The following is a 14,340-nucleotide window of genomic DNA, read 5'->3' on the forward strand; positions in this document are numbered from 1 at the left end:
ACGCTTCCTGAAAATGGTCACCAAATTAGGCCCAACAAAAAAATCCCATCAAACACGTAAAAATGTTGCATTTTTCGCAAAAGGCGCTATCAATTTGGTACGTATAGGTTTTATTGTTATAATATTCTCCAGGCGTGCTGGCATCGAGCAATAGTATAGCCGCACTACTGTTGTTTTGATCGTTTATTTGCTTCAGGCATCTTACCATTCATAACTCATATCAGCCGATAAGTTGAAAAGGCTTTCGATTTTCCAGAATTTATGTTTTCCTATCGCGGTTGAACCGTTACGTGCTGTTAACAACAAGTCTTGTAATCACTGGTAAATTACATTGAGACAAAAGTTTGGCGCGATAACGCGATAATATGCATATAGGGTCGAGAATCGACACACCAAATGGGAATAGGGTTGTGCAGGTGTAAGATATACATATATTATATGCCTCAGAGGGTAATAAGCTTTTTGACCACCGCATCGAAAATGCATATTACAAAAGCTTTAAAGTAAGTATAATCTATATATGTCTCCATCAGCAATTGAAATGAAACCATGAAAAAAAAAAAAAAAAAACCCACCTTGTTAATAACATAAAATTCGTAGTTTTTATTCAACTCTGTTTTTTACTTCTCCCGACGCGTGGTACTTTGATAAAGTTTAAAGTTAATGTTGATACTTATTTGTACTCTTAAAATGATGTAATCAGAAATAACTTTACGCACGCGCCCTGTTTCTGTTTGTCATCTGACTGCAGTCGTGTTCCATCCGTAGTCCGCGCTGCTGGACGTGCTACTGCGCTACCCGCACCGCTGCACGCACCCCCTTTTTATACCTATGGGCTTTTGGCCCATGCATGTTGGGCTTGACGAGCTTGACGCTTCAAGTAAGTAGGTATGGAAGCTTAGTTATACTTTTGACTTACGCACCATGGAGGGAAATCTTGCGGCCAACTTGTGCCTACAGCTCGGAGACCGAGCCACTCAAGGTGAACTTTACATTTTTTTTTTGTACTCTGTTTTTGAGCGATCAAGTGGTTGATTGATTATTTGTTCGATGCCATGGCCTTTCATGGCTTTTTCAATTCGCTACACGTTTTTTTTATTTTTTATATTTTAAACAAAAGAAAAATAAATACTTGCGGCAAATCGTTTTTTTCTTTTTTTCGTATTATTATCGGGTGTAGGATGCGTGAGAAAAATTTGCCGAGATAAGTTGAACAAACAATTTTATTTGTCATCAGCTGAGCAGTGGAAACTCCTTGGTCAAGAGAAAGACGGAGCTTTGTTGCTCGGATGGGTGGAAAATGTGTCTCCACAGGAGGATAACAGTTATTATTCAGTTGTAGGTCGCTATGACAGAGTTGGTGATCAATTACAGGTGAGCTGTTGTCTGTGAGCTTTTCAAATAAACTACAGAGCGTTTGTTTTTCATCAGGTACCCATATAATATTTTTCCCCTCTTTTTCCAGGTTTTACATAGGTTTTCAAAAGTAATTAATCTCATCCAAGCGACTGTCAATCAGTCCAACACGCTCCTAGGATTTGTGATAAAACAAAAATTAGATGTTCATGCACAAGAAATAGTTGTAGAAAAATCTCAACATGTTGATGAAGAAAACCACATTGAGCATAATTCAAACACAGAGCTTGAGTATTATCAAGCTTATATCATTGAATTTAAGACTGCAGAAGGAAAAATGCACAACTTGCAAAAGGATAAATTGAAACAAATAAGAATCCAGTTTTTATACAAGGAGAAACCTTCAAAGCTGTTGGATAAAATTTTAGTTTTAGTTCATCAAGAATGTACGTGAAGAAAAACATGTGCCAGTCTTTATAATTGATCACAACAATGTTTTTCTGATAGTTCTAAAAATTATTTTTCAGATATTCAGATGTGCACGGTTTCATTCGATGTGGACAATCCAGAAAAAGTGGGCACCATTGCGGACTTGAGAAGTGAAATATTAGTTGAAACTTTTATATGGGCTCAGTGGGATGCGACGAATCAAGTGCTTTATCATATACACCATAAAAAAGCAGCAACTAGCGTATTCTCGGAAGACGCTACTGCTGAGCAAGAGCACAAGCCACCGTGCACCACTCCAACTCTTAGTGGTTTACAATTTCACGATGACCTTCCTCATGAAACAGTTGTAAGTATTAACGAAAATATTTACTAATCGTCAAATTTTCGCTCAGTGCCAATGCTTTATTTTCAGCTGAACATTCCATTGAATTTACCTCAAACTCCAAATTCCGATAACTGTGGGACCTACGAAGATGACGTCATACCGTTGAGAATCCACGACTGTTCGTTGGATCTTTTAGTTATATCGGATCATAAGGGCACCGTTTGCGTGTGCCACCACTATTTGTACAGACCAGTACAACCACCCCAGCACATACTGAACTCGGCACTCAGTGATTCAAACACGGTGCATTTTGCCTACTCCGTGACCCTGCTTCATCACAGCTGCGTGATACAGTGTATGGTACCTGGAATACCCTGGTCCCGCGCCAAACTGATGAGGCCGACGTTCACGCTCTACGGCGAAAATCACATGGTTGTATTTGTCCAAGGCTTTTTCACGCATTTACTCGAAATAGGACTACATCATCAGCCCTGCTGTCACATTCTTAGTGGCCCATTGACAAACGTTCCTTCCCACACGTCGTACCTCGTGCCCCTCTTGAATCTAAAAACTTTGAAAAAACGGGCCAATGACAACAATCATGCCCACGACGAAAACGATGACAGTGCTCACGACGAAGACGACGATGCCAACTACAGCAACAACAACGGCGTCAGGAGAAAACAGCACGCCATGGGTGTCGAAAGGAGTAACGGTGGCGGTGCCACCAACATCCTCACGATAGATCTGCCGACGCTTGATCTGGTCTACTTGACGCTACCCACGAGTTTTCTCATCGACGTCTTCAAACGGGAAAAAAGCGCCACGGAGGTTCGATTGGGGATCATGCACTACTTCATGTGCCACAAACGCGACCCAGAAGCCCTGAGCGAGCTCATCGCCACGATCGCTGAGAAGCCCCGTTCCCGCGACGTTGTCAAGGTGATGCAAGAGTTCCTGGTCGGTGGCTCGCACGCGCTCGTGCAGAAGAATTTATTGCCGGACGCGAGGCCCCTGCTGGCGCTTACGCCGATCACGACGCTGGACGAGTGCTCTTCCGGCTTCGAGGCGAAAATCAACGAGCTCAGCGCGACGCTCAGCCACGAAAAGCTCTGGAACACCTCGGTCATGCTGCTGTCACCTGGACAGAGGCTGGTGCCCTACAGGAGCGATTTGTGGACCAAGCTGTGGGACCTGCTGAGCAAGCGGAGCGACGAGCTGCCGCGCTTTAAACCTAGCCACGTTGCCGAGAAACTGGCTGTCTCGCTCGCTTGCTACCAGCCCGAGGCGCTGTCCCGGTGCAGCACGCCCATGTCCCCAAGTGGCGGGTAACGTGTATTTTTAATTATTTATTTATTTTTAAAGTCACCGCTGAGTCGCTCGGAGCAGAGCTTTGCTAACAAAAGCATACGTACATTTGATATTCGATTTTCTCCAAGCGGTTCCAGCGAGAAAATGTAAATGTAGTGATAAACGTACATGATAAAAAAAGTATATGTCGATGAATTGTTCTAACAAGGTTTGCCGTGACCTCGGTGAATCTGGGCGAGCTAATGGGCAATAGATGTGCCTCGGCGCTTCCCTTCTTGGAAATGGAAACCTGCACGGCTTCGAAGCAGGAGCACATTGTAGCGGTGAACTTGCGCGAGATATCGGTCCACTTGCTCAAGTACGGCACGCCAAATGGACTCGGGCGGTCGAGGTCGGCGAGCTGCATGCCACTGCACGTTCACGCCATGTCCACGAGACACGTGGCCGCACAGCTCGAGACCTCGAGGCTACTGTGCCAGATGCTGTGCAAAGCGGCCAACGTTCACGCTCGCGTCGAAGCGGAGCGCGGATTCTGTCTCATGTAATTGACTCATTAATTATACAAGTGCATTTTATACGTAATATTTCAGTTCGCTTGTGTAACAATAAGCCAATGGTCCGATGCAAAATACTTTTTAACATCATTATCTTGTCTCTGTAGAGATCAGTTGGAGGACTCGAGGCGATGGCTACTGTTCACTTTGCTGGAGAGGTATCGTTATGCAGCAGAAAGTATTGCATTCCCCGTCCCGCAAGGCTTCATGTCTTTCTTCACTTACTTGGGATACCGCACGCTCAAGTACCCAATGTTCTTGCAGTACACGCGACACTCGGTTTTCGAGTTGCAAGTTGATGTTGCCAAAGTCATCATAGCTGGTTGGTACTTGCTCGTCTCCCTGCATGTATGTCTTGGTACTAATATTTTGATGTACATCTTGTACTTTCGTGTTCACAAGATATCGGAGATACCAAAGAAAGTGTCTCCCGTAAATTAGAGCTCCTGTCGCAACTTCCAAGAACGCGAGCCAAGCGTCTACTCAATCAATGGCTGCACCCTGTAAGTTTCATGTTAAGAGCTCGAGAACACGCGGCCAATGTCCTGTCGGGTGAACTCAGCCAGTCTCGAAATAGGCAACCGCAGCATCACCTTCACCACAGTGGTAATGTTCAACCTTCGATATACTTTACAAGTGTTGGATATTTTCAGTTATATTATAACATTTTCTGTAACTTTTAGGTCTAGCGGCCTTTCCTTCTATAGACCGACTTTCTCCACTCGATACTTTTCTAGATTTACTGACAGCCAAGGGTGAGTTTCTTACGAGATTCTTTTTTTTTTTTTTTTTTTTTTTTTTTTTTTTTTCTTATAGTCGAATGTATTACATTATTTTCTTCACTTTGCAGCTAGTCTTAGCGATCTCGATTTTGGATTACTCATTGAAGCTACAGTGACTTCTATTGATAATATTTTTTAAAAGTGATATAATTTTGTGATATTTTTAACATTTACACCAAACTAATGAATATAAGTAACTCGTGTTTATTTGTTGATTCGTGCAGTATATGTGCAATGTTTTGAATTTTGTTTTTTTATCGTGTGATTTGTGAAAAAATAATTAATATTTCTTGTTGACTACTTGTTACAAATTTTGAATATTAAATGCATATATTGTGGAAATTTTTTATTTTATTCAAGTTATTCATAATGAGTTTTGACCCACATGATTGGAAAATAACTATAGGTTTCATTTAACGTGATGAGCAACAAAGGACAGACAATGGGATTAAAAATAACAGTTTTCTTCATTTCATTGTCGTTTATTGAAACACTCTTTAGGATATACAAGCATTATTGAAAGTATAAAAAAAAAAATTGAACAATTGCTTATGGAAAATCACAAAAAATGTATGATGCTAACGAGCATTTAAAGGCACAGACGATCCTCGACCCTTACATTTGAGCATTTCGCCGCAATGACACAAGAGACTGTGGACAAGTTGTAAAAAGAATAACCCAGAAAGTAACAACGACAGTAAAAAATAGGCTTAGAAACTCCGACTTATTAAAATCCAAAGAAAAATATAACAATCAAAAAGACCCGTAACAAAAGTGTTACAAACTGACAATATGTCTGAAAAAGAAAAAAAAAAAAAAAAGATTCAACAGATAGTCATCGCGGCAAAATTAAGCTCTTTACAAACGTCAATGCACGAAATACTCGTCTCGCTGGCAGCTAAGAGGAATTATCACGCGCTGAGTTCAATTACATTGTAAAGGGGACCGTGTGCCTTCGTTACTTAAGTAAACATTCTCTTGTAATATACGTATGATGTAGAGATGCATACGTTGTAGTAAAAATTAAAATAATAATCATAATAGTAATGATAATAATCAAGCAAACTTGGAGGTTAAAATAAAATAAAAACTTATGTCATATACATAAAATAATGCGCAAAAGTTATCTTTTATCAATTATTTCTATATTTTGTGCCGATCGACTCTACAGCTAAGAATCGACAACAGCAACATCATCATCATTATAATAATCACTCACTGTTTTAGTTGCTTAATCTTTAAAATGCCAACGATCAATTGTCGTTACAAATAGACTCTCTTAACGACAGAATTGCACCTAAGGCCACTTGGATAAGATTGTGTTTCTTATATCTCAAGGAAAATTATAGGGAATGTTACCTCTGCCCCTATCTCTTATCAACTGAGTAAATATCGAGTCGCGACTTCCCTTAAACGAAACGCAATGGCACGGCCAAGTTGTAAAAAAAAATTATATTTTCTACTGACGTCGCCTTCTTGGGGGCGGCACCATTATTTTAAAGCATTGTCGGAAAGCTGATGTGTTAGTTTCTAAATTTTTGTTCAGTAGCAGAGACGAAAAATTGATTTCTACCTGTATACAATTTTGAATTATTTGTAGTCATTTTAATTAGAAATTCAAGAAAATGTATTGCGTTACAAAAAGATTTTTCTAAATTTTAAATTCATAAAAAAAAAGTTTTTTTTCACAATAGCAATGTACAAGGTATTAATGATCAGCTTCCGCTCAACGCAATTACAAAGCTGTAGCAGATGAATCTCATGAATCACGAAAATTGAAAAATATAGCCTAGCCTAGTCTACATTTAAACCTCAATGTATTTCTATATAATAATCACAAAAAATGAGACTAAGACCCGAGAGTCATACGGATATCTCAATCTTAAATACGGGCCTCTGTCGAAATACTTTATAAAAGTACATGAAAAGTGAAAATAAACAAGTAAAATGTATGTTTGTTGATGATAAAAAATGTATAGCTATATACGTTTTAACAACGAACTACTGTTCATCAAAATTTGCAAAGTGAAAAATATTTTGAATCGTGTCAATTGAATTTTTTCGTTTATCCAACTTTTAATTATTTCATTTTAAAACTACAAATTTATAGTAAAGTTTATACATTTATAGTGGAATGTAAAAATTGCTTTAATAGAAAAGTAAAAAATTATGTATTACTGCTACTCGAGAACGTGAAAAAAAAACAGGCAAAACTAGAAAATAATAAAAATTTTAATATTTTCAAATAATAGAAAATAATATTAGTAAAAGTTTCGATGTTGATTACACTTCCAGCCTTGATAAAAATCACCCAAGAATATGTCGGTGTTTATTGTAACAATAAAGTGAGAAAATCCGATAACTAAGAATACAATCGATATTTTTTGTTTATAATATCGAAATAGAGCTTAACTAAGAAGTAATAAGCTAATAAGTATTAAGGTATGACTTAAGTACAACCACAATAACTTGGTTATTCATTATATGGCATTCGTATCTTTGCGCGCGCATCAATAACATTTCATCATCAGTACCAAATCAAGCATCATTTTAATTGATTACTCAGAAATTCATCCCTGCAATTTAAATATACAATTTCTTATTGTTCTGTATGGCTGTAGCTTTGCACGTTCAGAAGTTCATTTTGCTCGTCACCGAAAAAAAATATAAGAAGCTACATGTAACAGTGGTCATATAATTTTTTTAATTTGTCTAAAAAAGATGTGACAGTTGTCATTTCTTCATAAATTTTATTTTTATAACAATGTAAAAAATTGCCGTCCAGTTACGTTCAACACAACTTTTTGTATCAATTGTTGGTTCGAATAACACAAACAAAAAAAAAATTTGAGCTGGACACGACCAATCAAAGCAATGTTTTAATCGAAAAAAAAGTGTACAAATCACCCCACTTTTGTGAAACTTTCATTTAACCCACCGACACCGCTTAAAATTTTTAACTGCATAACAAAAAAGAGAAAAGTACGGGTGGGTAATTATGAAAATATAACAAATAAAACGCTCTCTAAGCTGTGTTACTACTGTTTCTCATTGTTGTCAGAATCGTTGTACGCAAGTGTGAAGCAGAAGGCACGCAAATATTGACGCAGGAATAATATTTGTTAACATTTATTATGCAGCAAACCGAGCGGAGTGGTCCGTTTTTCTTCCTATGCTGCTTCTGTTTTCCGGTGATTACTTCGTGTATATTATACTTTTTGCGAACGTGCGCTGTTCCTTCTTCGCTACCTGTCTGGCCCTTGTCTTCTACGCTGATAATTCATATTCTTGACTTGTTTTTCGTCACTGGCTTCGTGCAAATTCTTATCTTATTTTACTTGCTTTCCTTCTCCTTTGATTTGCCACAGTTTTTTAAGGAGATCATATCCACTCGTACGTTTCCTATTCGTATCGAGGCTACGTCGAATCTGTAACATAAATACAAATTATTTGAGTTTAGTGTTGTAATTGCATTTTTACATTATATTCCATTATAATCTACCAAATCTGGTGTTTGTCACTTTATTATTTATAAAACAGGATAAAGTTGCATGTTACATTTATCATAAATTCATTTAGGCTAATGATTTTAAGTAAAATTTGTGAATGGAACTATTCTCGCATTTTTGTTCAATTTACAAATACCGGTTAATTTTTTTTTTTTTTTCTATTTAGATTTCTACAATTATTTGTATATAATTCTCGAGTCTCCATTATTAGTGACCTACATTTAAATTGATGGGAGCATGATAATACCTGCGTCGTTACTGACGTCTTGCAAACGCGTTAGATTTGCGGCGCTACCTCCTACTTTCTCCTCTGTAGTTGAAAATTACGTAAAGATCTATGAAGACTTTCATTAATTCAATAACTTTTCGCTGTATCAACATAAATCCGGATACGAAATGCCAAGGTGAAGTTGCTGTCGATGCGCATATCGTTCATACAGACTTATGTCACAAGAATCGAGCAAAGATCCTCCAAGTCTTTCCATTTCGACGTACTGTTTATAAATATTTTCGTCAGTATTATCGTGACCATTATTTTTTGATTCAGAATTATGTGCATCGCTACCAAAAAGTTTTATTGAATTAGAAAATTTGAAGTGAGCTTTTGCATTGTCATCTCCATACACTGTATTCCTCATTGCCATCAACACAAACTTCTTATACAAATGTACATCACTTCTTTTTGGACAAGTAGGCTGTGTTCCGTATACTTCTTTCATTGGCGGGAAAAGTATTTCAAAGCTCAGTTCCATGCTGTTTTTCGACATAGTGATTTGAGAATCCATTAATTCCTGACTTTCTTCGTCGTCCGAGCTGGACATACTCGAACTGGCACTAGACGCAGTGCTGCTTGTACTACTCTGCCCAGACAGCGAGGGGTTTTTAATGTTGACGTTTTTATTTCCAGCCTCCTCTCTTCTTTTGCCAGGTCTCACTCTGACCGCAAATGGACTGAAGTCTGTTGTAAAATGTGGCATAAAATCTCGCACAGAGTGGCTTACTTGGTATGAAAAAAGTTCAGATAGCAAAGATAACTCGTACGGCCTATAGTAGTCGTAATATACATCGATCATTTCCTCTTTTGCGTCTTGCACCAAGATGACTTCTGCACACGTTTTTGTAACATCCCAGTAAGCATACGGAAGACATCTCGTCATACTTTTGTCCCACCATTGCGTTAAAGTATTGGATTTTCTAAAATATTTACAAGCATGTTCGTGATGTAAATAATAATCGGTCGGAAATTCCCAAATTGGTGGTTTTCCCTCTTCAGGTATAAATAGACCCAACAATATATTTATTGTGTGTTGCTTTTCCTGATCGCTAAAAGTATTACTGTAGTATCTGCTCAAAGTTTGCATAATATCGTTTCCCTGACTAGTCCAAGGAGCAGTTTTTCTGTACGTTTTTATTCTATGGACCAGTTGACTGCCTCCATATTGCAAAGCCAAAGTGTCGCCATGATCTTCATAAAGTTCTTCTAGCATGCGCACACAATCGGTATCAAATTCAAGCTTTGGTGTATTCAAGATACCTAGGGCATACAACTGATAGCCTAGCGCGCACTTCCCAATGACAAATTGTGCAGTATTTGTTCTATCCAAGCAGTCAACGCAGTTGGTTCTTATAATGCCAGTTTGAAGAATTCCTTTGTCTGCTGAAACTTGCTTTGACTTATCGTTTGTCAGATAAAAATTTTTCAAACAATTGCTACTTGGATTTTTCAATTGGTAATTCAAATCCAACTTATTGAAGTATGCGTTAAACGATATAAAAAGTCCTGTTTTAAGTACTGCATTGTTTGCAATGTTTTCCAGCCGTTCCATGACGTTTGCTTCTTTGGCTCTATTTTTTCTTGCCATGTCAAAACTTATGTACTGAATATAATGCTCTGTGGGTAAAAACTGATTCAAATATTTAACTGACATGTTCATTTCTTCGCTTAATGTGCTCTCGTGCTTTTTCTTTTCCCTTTTTTTGACGAGATTGAGTATAATTATGGGTGAGCCATATCGTTTTAAAAGATCATTAAAATGAGCTCCAGCAGTATCTATGAAGGGGTCGGACAAGTCTATTGTAATAGTTGGTTTGGGAACCATTTTACTGACATCTTGACTCCAGTGAGAGGGCACAGAGCCACGCATTTGCACAAAAGAGCTAAAGTGACCATTGTTTAATGAGCTAACACCAGAATCGTGAACAATTTGCTCTGTTTCTACTTCATTTGCGACATCGCCATGAAAATTGGAACCACGTTTAAGAAATCTGGTTCCAGCATACTTGTTACTTCTTCTGGCTATGATCGTCACATACAATGACCTTCCAAAAACACTAATATTCGATTGACCAATGAAACCGTGTATTATGTATAATATCCAATCTGAATGTAAATTGATTTCAACTGGTGATAACAAGTGTGTATTCCAAACAAAACGCCTATGAAAACTATTTCGAATGCCATAATGAATTTTTTCTTTTTCATTTGTCACATGATTTGTTGAATGTGTCCACATATTAAAAAAGTCAGAATCAGGAATGGATTTGTTTTTGCTCCGAAGACTCGAAAAACTTTTTGGAATTTCATTGCTAATGCGTTTCGGCAAAGTCATGTTGCTTTGCAGAGTGTGAGTCAAATCGTAAGAATAACTGAAATAAAAGTTACTACTAAGATCGATACTTTGAAACATCTTCACGTATCTCTGTTCATCGGGATGAAAAAGTCTCACAGAATCACTTGGCACGTATATCATTGTAGTGTCTTCGATTTTATAAATAGTATGATGTCCAATGACTGCAACTCTTCTTCTTTTTGTTATGAGAATGACATAGTAGCCTTCTAAGAAACGGATGAATCCAATAATACCAAAAGCAGATACAATTTTTGTGACTCCACCGGAATTGCCTCTCTGATGGGAGCGGCTTTTATTACCAGTATCAATCATTTTTACGAGATCTCTTATTTCATCTTGAGTGTACTCAATTTTATCGTCCACTATGACTAAATCTTTCGGTTCCGTCCTGTCGATTTTCAAAACACGAAAGTGCGTTAGAGTGTTATTCGAGCCTATGAGAAAGAAATGAGATTTAGTTTCGTAAAGGGCAATTTTTTGCACGGGAGTGATAATCGGGTGAAAAGTAACGTTAGAGTTTGTTTTTCTGTCACCCATTTTTGCCACCCGGTTAATTTGACACTTTGAGAGAAATCGAATACAACCAGCTGTGTTTTAGGTTAAGTCGTGAAAAATTGTTTAGTTGACACATACAATACAACTTAGTTATGGCGGTTCGTATACGGATGAGGATAACTAAGTTTCATTGAAACCAAATAAAAAAATGCTACAAGTATTAAAAGAAAGTGCTAATTTGACAGACGCTTGGATACACGGGAGAACACTTGCAGTTGACGCCCTCAATGCACTGCAGCAGGCAACACTGACTCGCTGCGATGCATGCTTTGAAAGTGCTATATATATATATATCCAATTCTACAAAAAACCAACCCAGAAAGGAGTCCCTCGTGATTAAGAATGAGAAAATTTGTAAACTCAAATAAATCATTTTTTCGTATCTTAAAAAAAAAAATTTTTCGATTTTTTTCCCAATATCAGGATAAGCAAGTATTTTCAGTGAATTTTTTAAAATTAAGTAGTAGTTTCGAAAACTACGATTGTTTTATTCGATGATAATGTGATATACATGGCAAATAAATTACCGGGAAGATTTTCTAAGACGATAATCAGTTGTGATTGTAAAAAATAAATAACGTTAGAAACAGTTTAATACAAATTTGGTTTGGGGAGTACAATATTACTAAAGTTTTTCACACAGTTAACAACAGTAATAACAATAACAGTGGTTTTGTACATGTACAAAACTGAAGAAAAGTGAGTTTCTTATGAAATGCGTGATAAAAAAAAAAAAAAAAAAAAAAAGCTTACGTAGAGCTGTGCAAGTGTTTCATTGAATAAATCCAATATTGTGATGTTTCGCTGCATTACCCGAATTTTTCTAACGTCTTACCCAATATATGTTCTTGAGTCAATTTTCTTTGTCGCGGATGAAAAGAGACAAAAAAAATTCATAGTACTCAAAAAGCTCGAAAAAATTGATGGGCACAGCCGCTGTACTCGGCTCAGTTGAATTATCATTCCCCATTGTGCGTCCCTCGTTGTTTTTTTTTTTTTTTTTTCTTCTCACGAGCTCTCGGCAAAAACTTTTTCGTCCGGGCACGTAGACACGTTTGGGTCCGAGAGTACACATTGCACGTACAAGTACATGCCCATATGTGTACAGATTACACACTCGCGCGCCCGGCCGGGTCCCTTTTCGGCAGTGATCTCGCTCTCTCTCTCTCTCCGCACAGGCATAGTTCTCCGGTCGTCGACCTTCCGCCTCCTCCTGTCTCTTTTCCATCGCTTCAGGGATTGAAGGTATAAGGTAGGTATATATATATACATGCTTTGCTACATGTACTGTTTTATACATGCACGAGAGTCATTTCAGGGGGCCTTTATTTCCAAGCGCCCGTACCTCTGGTTATGCGATAAAAAATGCTGCTTCGCTAAAATCGACACTTGACAATATCAGATCCTGCGGTTGATTGGTCCCCGCATGTACCCACATTGTAATATGGCTTGCGTTTTTTTTTTTTTTCATACAAGGCACCAATACTCATCGCGATGAGAACGAAAACCATAATTACAAACGTATATCACTATTATTATAAAAATACATCATCATCCACTCGATTCCTCGAAATCGGCGCGATATTTTACCATAAAATAAAGATACGAAGTATTTTTTACGATGCACAGCCCTTATTTGACATATATACATATAGAGGAGAAATGTTTTTCGCAAAAAAAAAAAAATAACCATTGTAAGATACATTTTAGTAATTTGATAAGAATTTCCTTAGTGACTATACGTAGTTTTTTGCTCGGGTGAAAAAAAAAAAAATGTGCCCTCGTGGATACTCGGAGATGAAACGAACAAGAAAACTGGCGGTTGTCAAGTATAAAGAGATGTACTTTTGCTCTCATATCAATACAACTCGTGTATACTTTTGATATGGCGTAACGAAACAATGATATTAATGGCACGCGTGAGCACCACCGACTTGGCTTATAATATATACAGTAAAGAATATACCGCAACTTTAGCGTATAGGGTATGCAGATGTGCCCACACGCGCATTCATACGTTTTACAATTAAAAAAAAAAGAAAAAGGCGAAGGCGAAAGGTAATAAAAAAATTGGCTCCTTCGTAGAATAGGCGAATAATACTGACGGAGGTAGGTAGGTATACGTACACGTGTCCACCTATCAAGGTACAACAAAGCGTGACAGAAGGGGGTGGGGGGAGGGGGGAAGAAATGACAAGCGACATTGTAATGGTATAATATAATTATATAGTTGCGCGAGTCGGTGCGTGCGACGAGCCATCATCATCATCGCAGCCATGCACGGCGATGACAACGACATGAGCTTCGGAGCATTCCCGGAGCCCCGTATTTCCGGCGGATGGACACACGCGAGCGAGAGAGGAGATGAAAATCGCCCTTGGCTAAGTTCCGGAGGCACGCGAGCGTGCACGCAATTTTGATGCGCGATACTTACTTATTTTACTACAAGTATACCTACGCAACGACTCACCGACTTTGATGTCGCGTGCAAAAGCCGACTGATGATGACCTTAACCGCGTGTATGTGTACATACTACATACTATACTTATACGTACTTTTATTATTATTATTATTATTATTATTGTATTTTACATGCATACTTATATGCCGCCCTTCGAGTCGAATTGATGCTTGATCGTACCGACATAGTAGCAATTGATTCAAATTTTTTCATTTTTAACAATTGTTTCTTTTTTCATATAGATTCGCTTATCGAGTACTGTAGAGCGTTGTCGTGAAAAAAAAGTTGTGACGATCGAGCGAGAATAATAATCCTTCAATATCATTATTCGATCATGTTATCCATAATATATTATGTTGATACGATCAACGCGGGTAATATGCTCAACAGCTATAGGTAGATAGGT

The 14,340-nt window shown here is 37.9% G+C and overlaps 3 protein-coding genes across 4 annotated transcripts in view; 1 reads left to right on the forward strand and 2 right to left on the reverse strand.

Moving 5' to 3' along the window:
- The first annotated feature begins 785 nt into the window (after positions 1-785).
- On the forward strand, positions 786-5,120 carry pigeon (gamma-secretase activating protein pigeon). Its single transcript, XM_014349894.2, has 10 exons — positions 786-982; positions 1,238-1,374; positions 1,466-1,802; positions 1,884-2,152; positions 2,219-3,459; positions 3,651-3,983; positions 4,104-4,318; positions 4,399-4,602; positions 4,680-4,751; positions 4,847-5,120. The coding sequence occupies exons 1-10, from the start codon at positions 925-927 to the stop codon at positions 4,915-4,917; spliced, it is 2,937 nt and encodes a 978-aa protein (XP_014205380.2). The 5' UTR covers positions 786-924; the 3' UTR covers positions 4,918-5,120.
- Positions 5,121-8,115: 2,995 nt separating this feature from the next.
- sano (CABIT domain-containing protein serrano) overlaps positions 8,116-14,340 on the reverse strand; it is a 149,118-nt gene continuing 142,893 nt past the window's right edge. Inside the window, exon 8 of the mRNA XM_089591166.1 lies at positions 8,116-8,206. The gene's annotated coding sequence lies outside the window, so the exon portion shown is untranslated. The remainder of the gene's footprint in view (positions 8,207-14,340) is intronic.
- On the reverse strand, positions 8,144-11,620 carry FIG4 (polyphosphoinositide phosphatase FIG4). 2 transcript variants are annotated; one of them, XM_089591165.1, is made up of 4 exons: positions 11,236-11,620; positions 10,048-11,193; positions 8,535-9,954; positions 8,144-8,206 (listed from the first exon to the last, which is right to left on the reverse strand). In XM_089591165.1, the coding sequence occupies exons 1-3, from the start codon at positions 11,452-11,454 to the stop codon at positions 8,662-8,664; spliced, it is 2,658 nt and encodes an 885-aa protein (XP_089447291.1). In that variant the 5' UTR covers positions 11,455-11,620; the 3' UTR covers positions 8,144-8,206; positions 8,535-8,661. The 2 variants fall into 2 exon arrangements, with proteins under 2 accessions (XP_089447291.1, XP_023245585.2); XM_023389817.2 differs by having other exon boundaries at positions 8,535-11,620.

The sequence above is a fragment of the Copidosoma floridanum genome, unplaced genomic scaffold, assembly GCF_036245765.1.
Source record: "Copidosoma floridanum isolate Cflo_tuat_1 unplaced genomic scaffold, Cflo_Japanese_pri ptg000013l, whole genome shotgun sequence".
Taxonomy (NCBI): Eukaryota; Metazoa; Arthropoda; class Insecta; order Hymenoptera; family Encyrtidae; genus Copidosoma; species Copidosoma floridanum.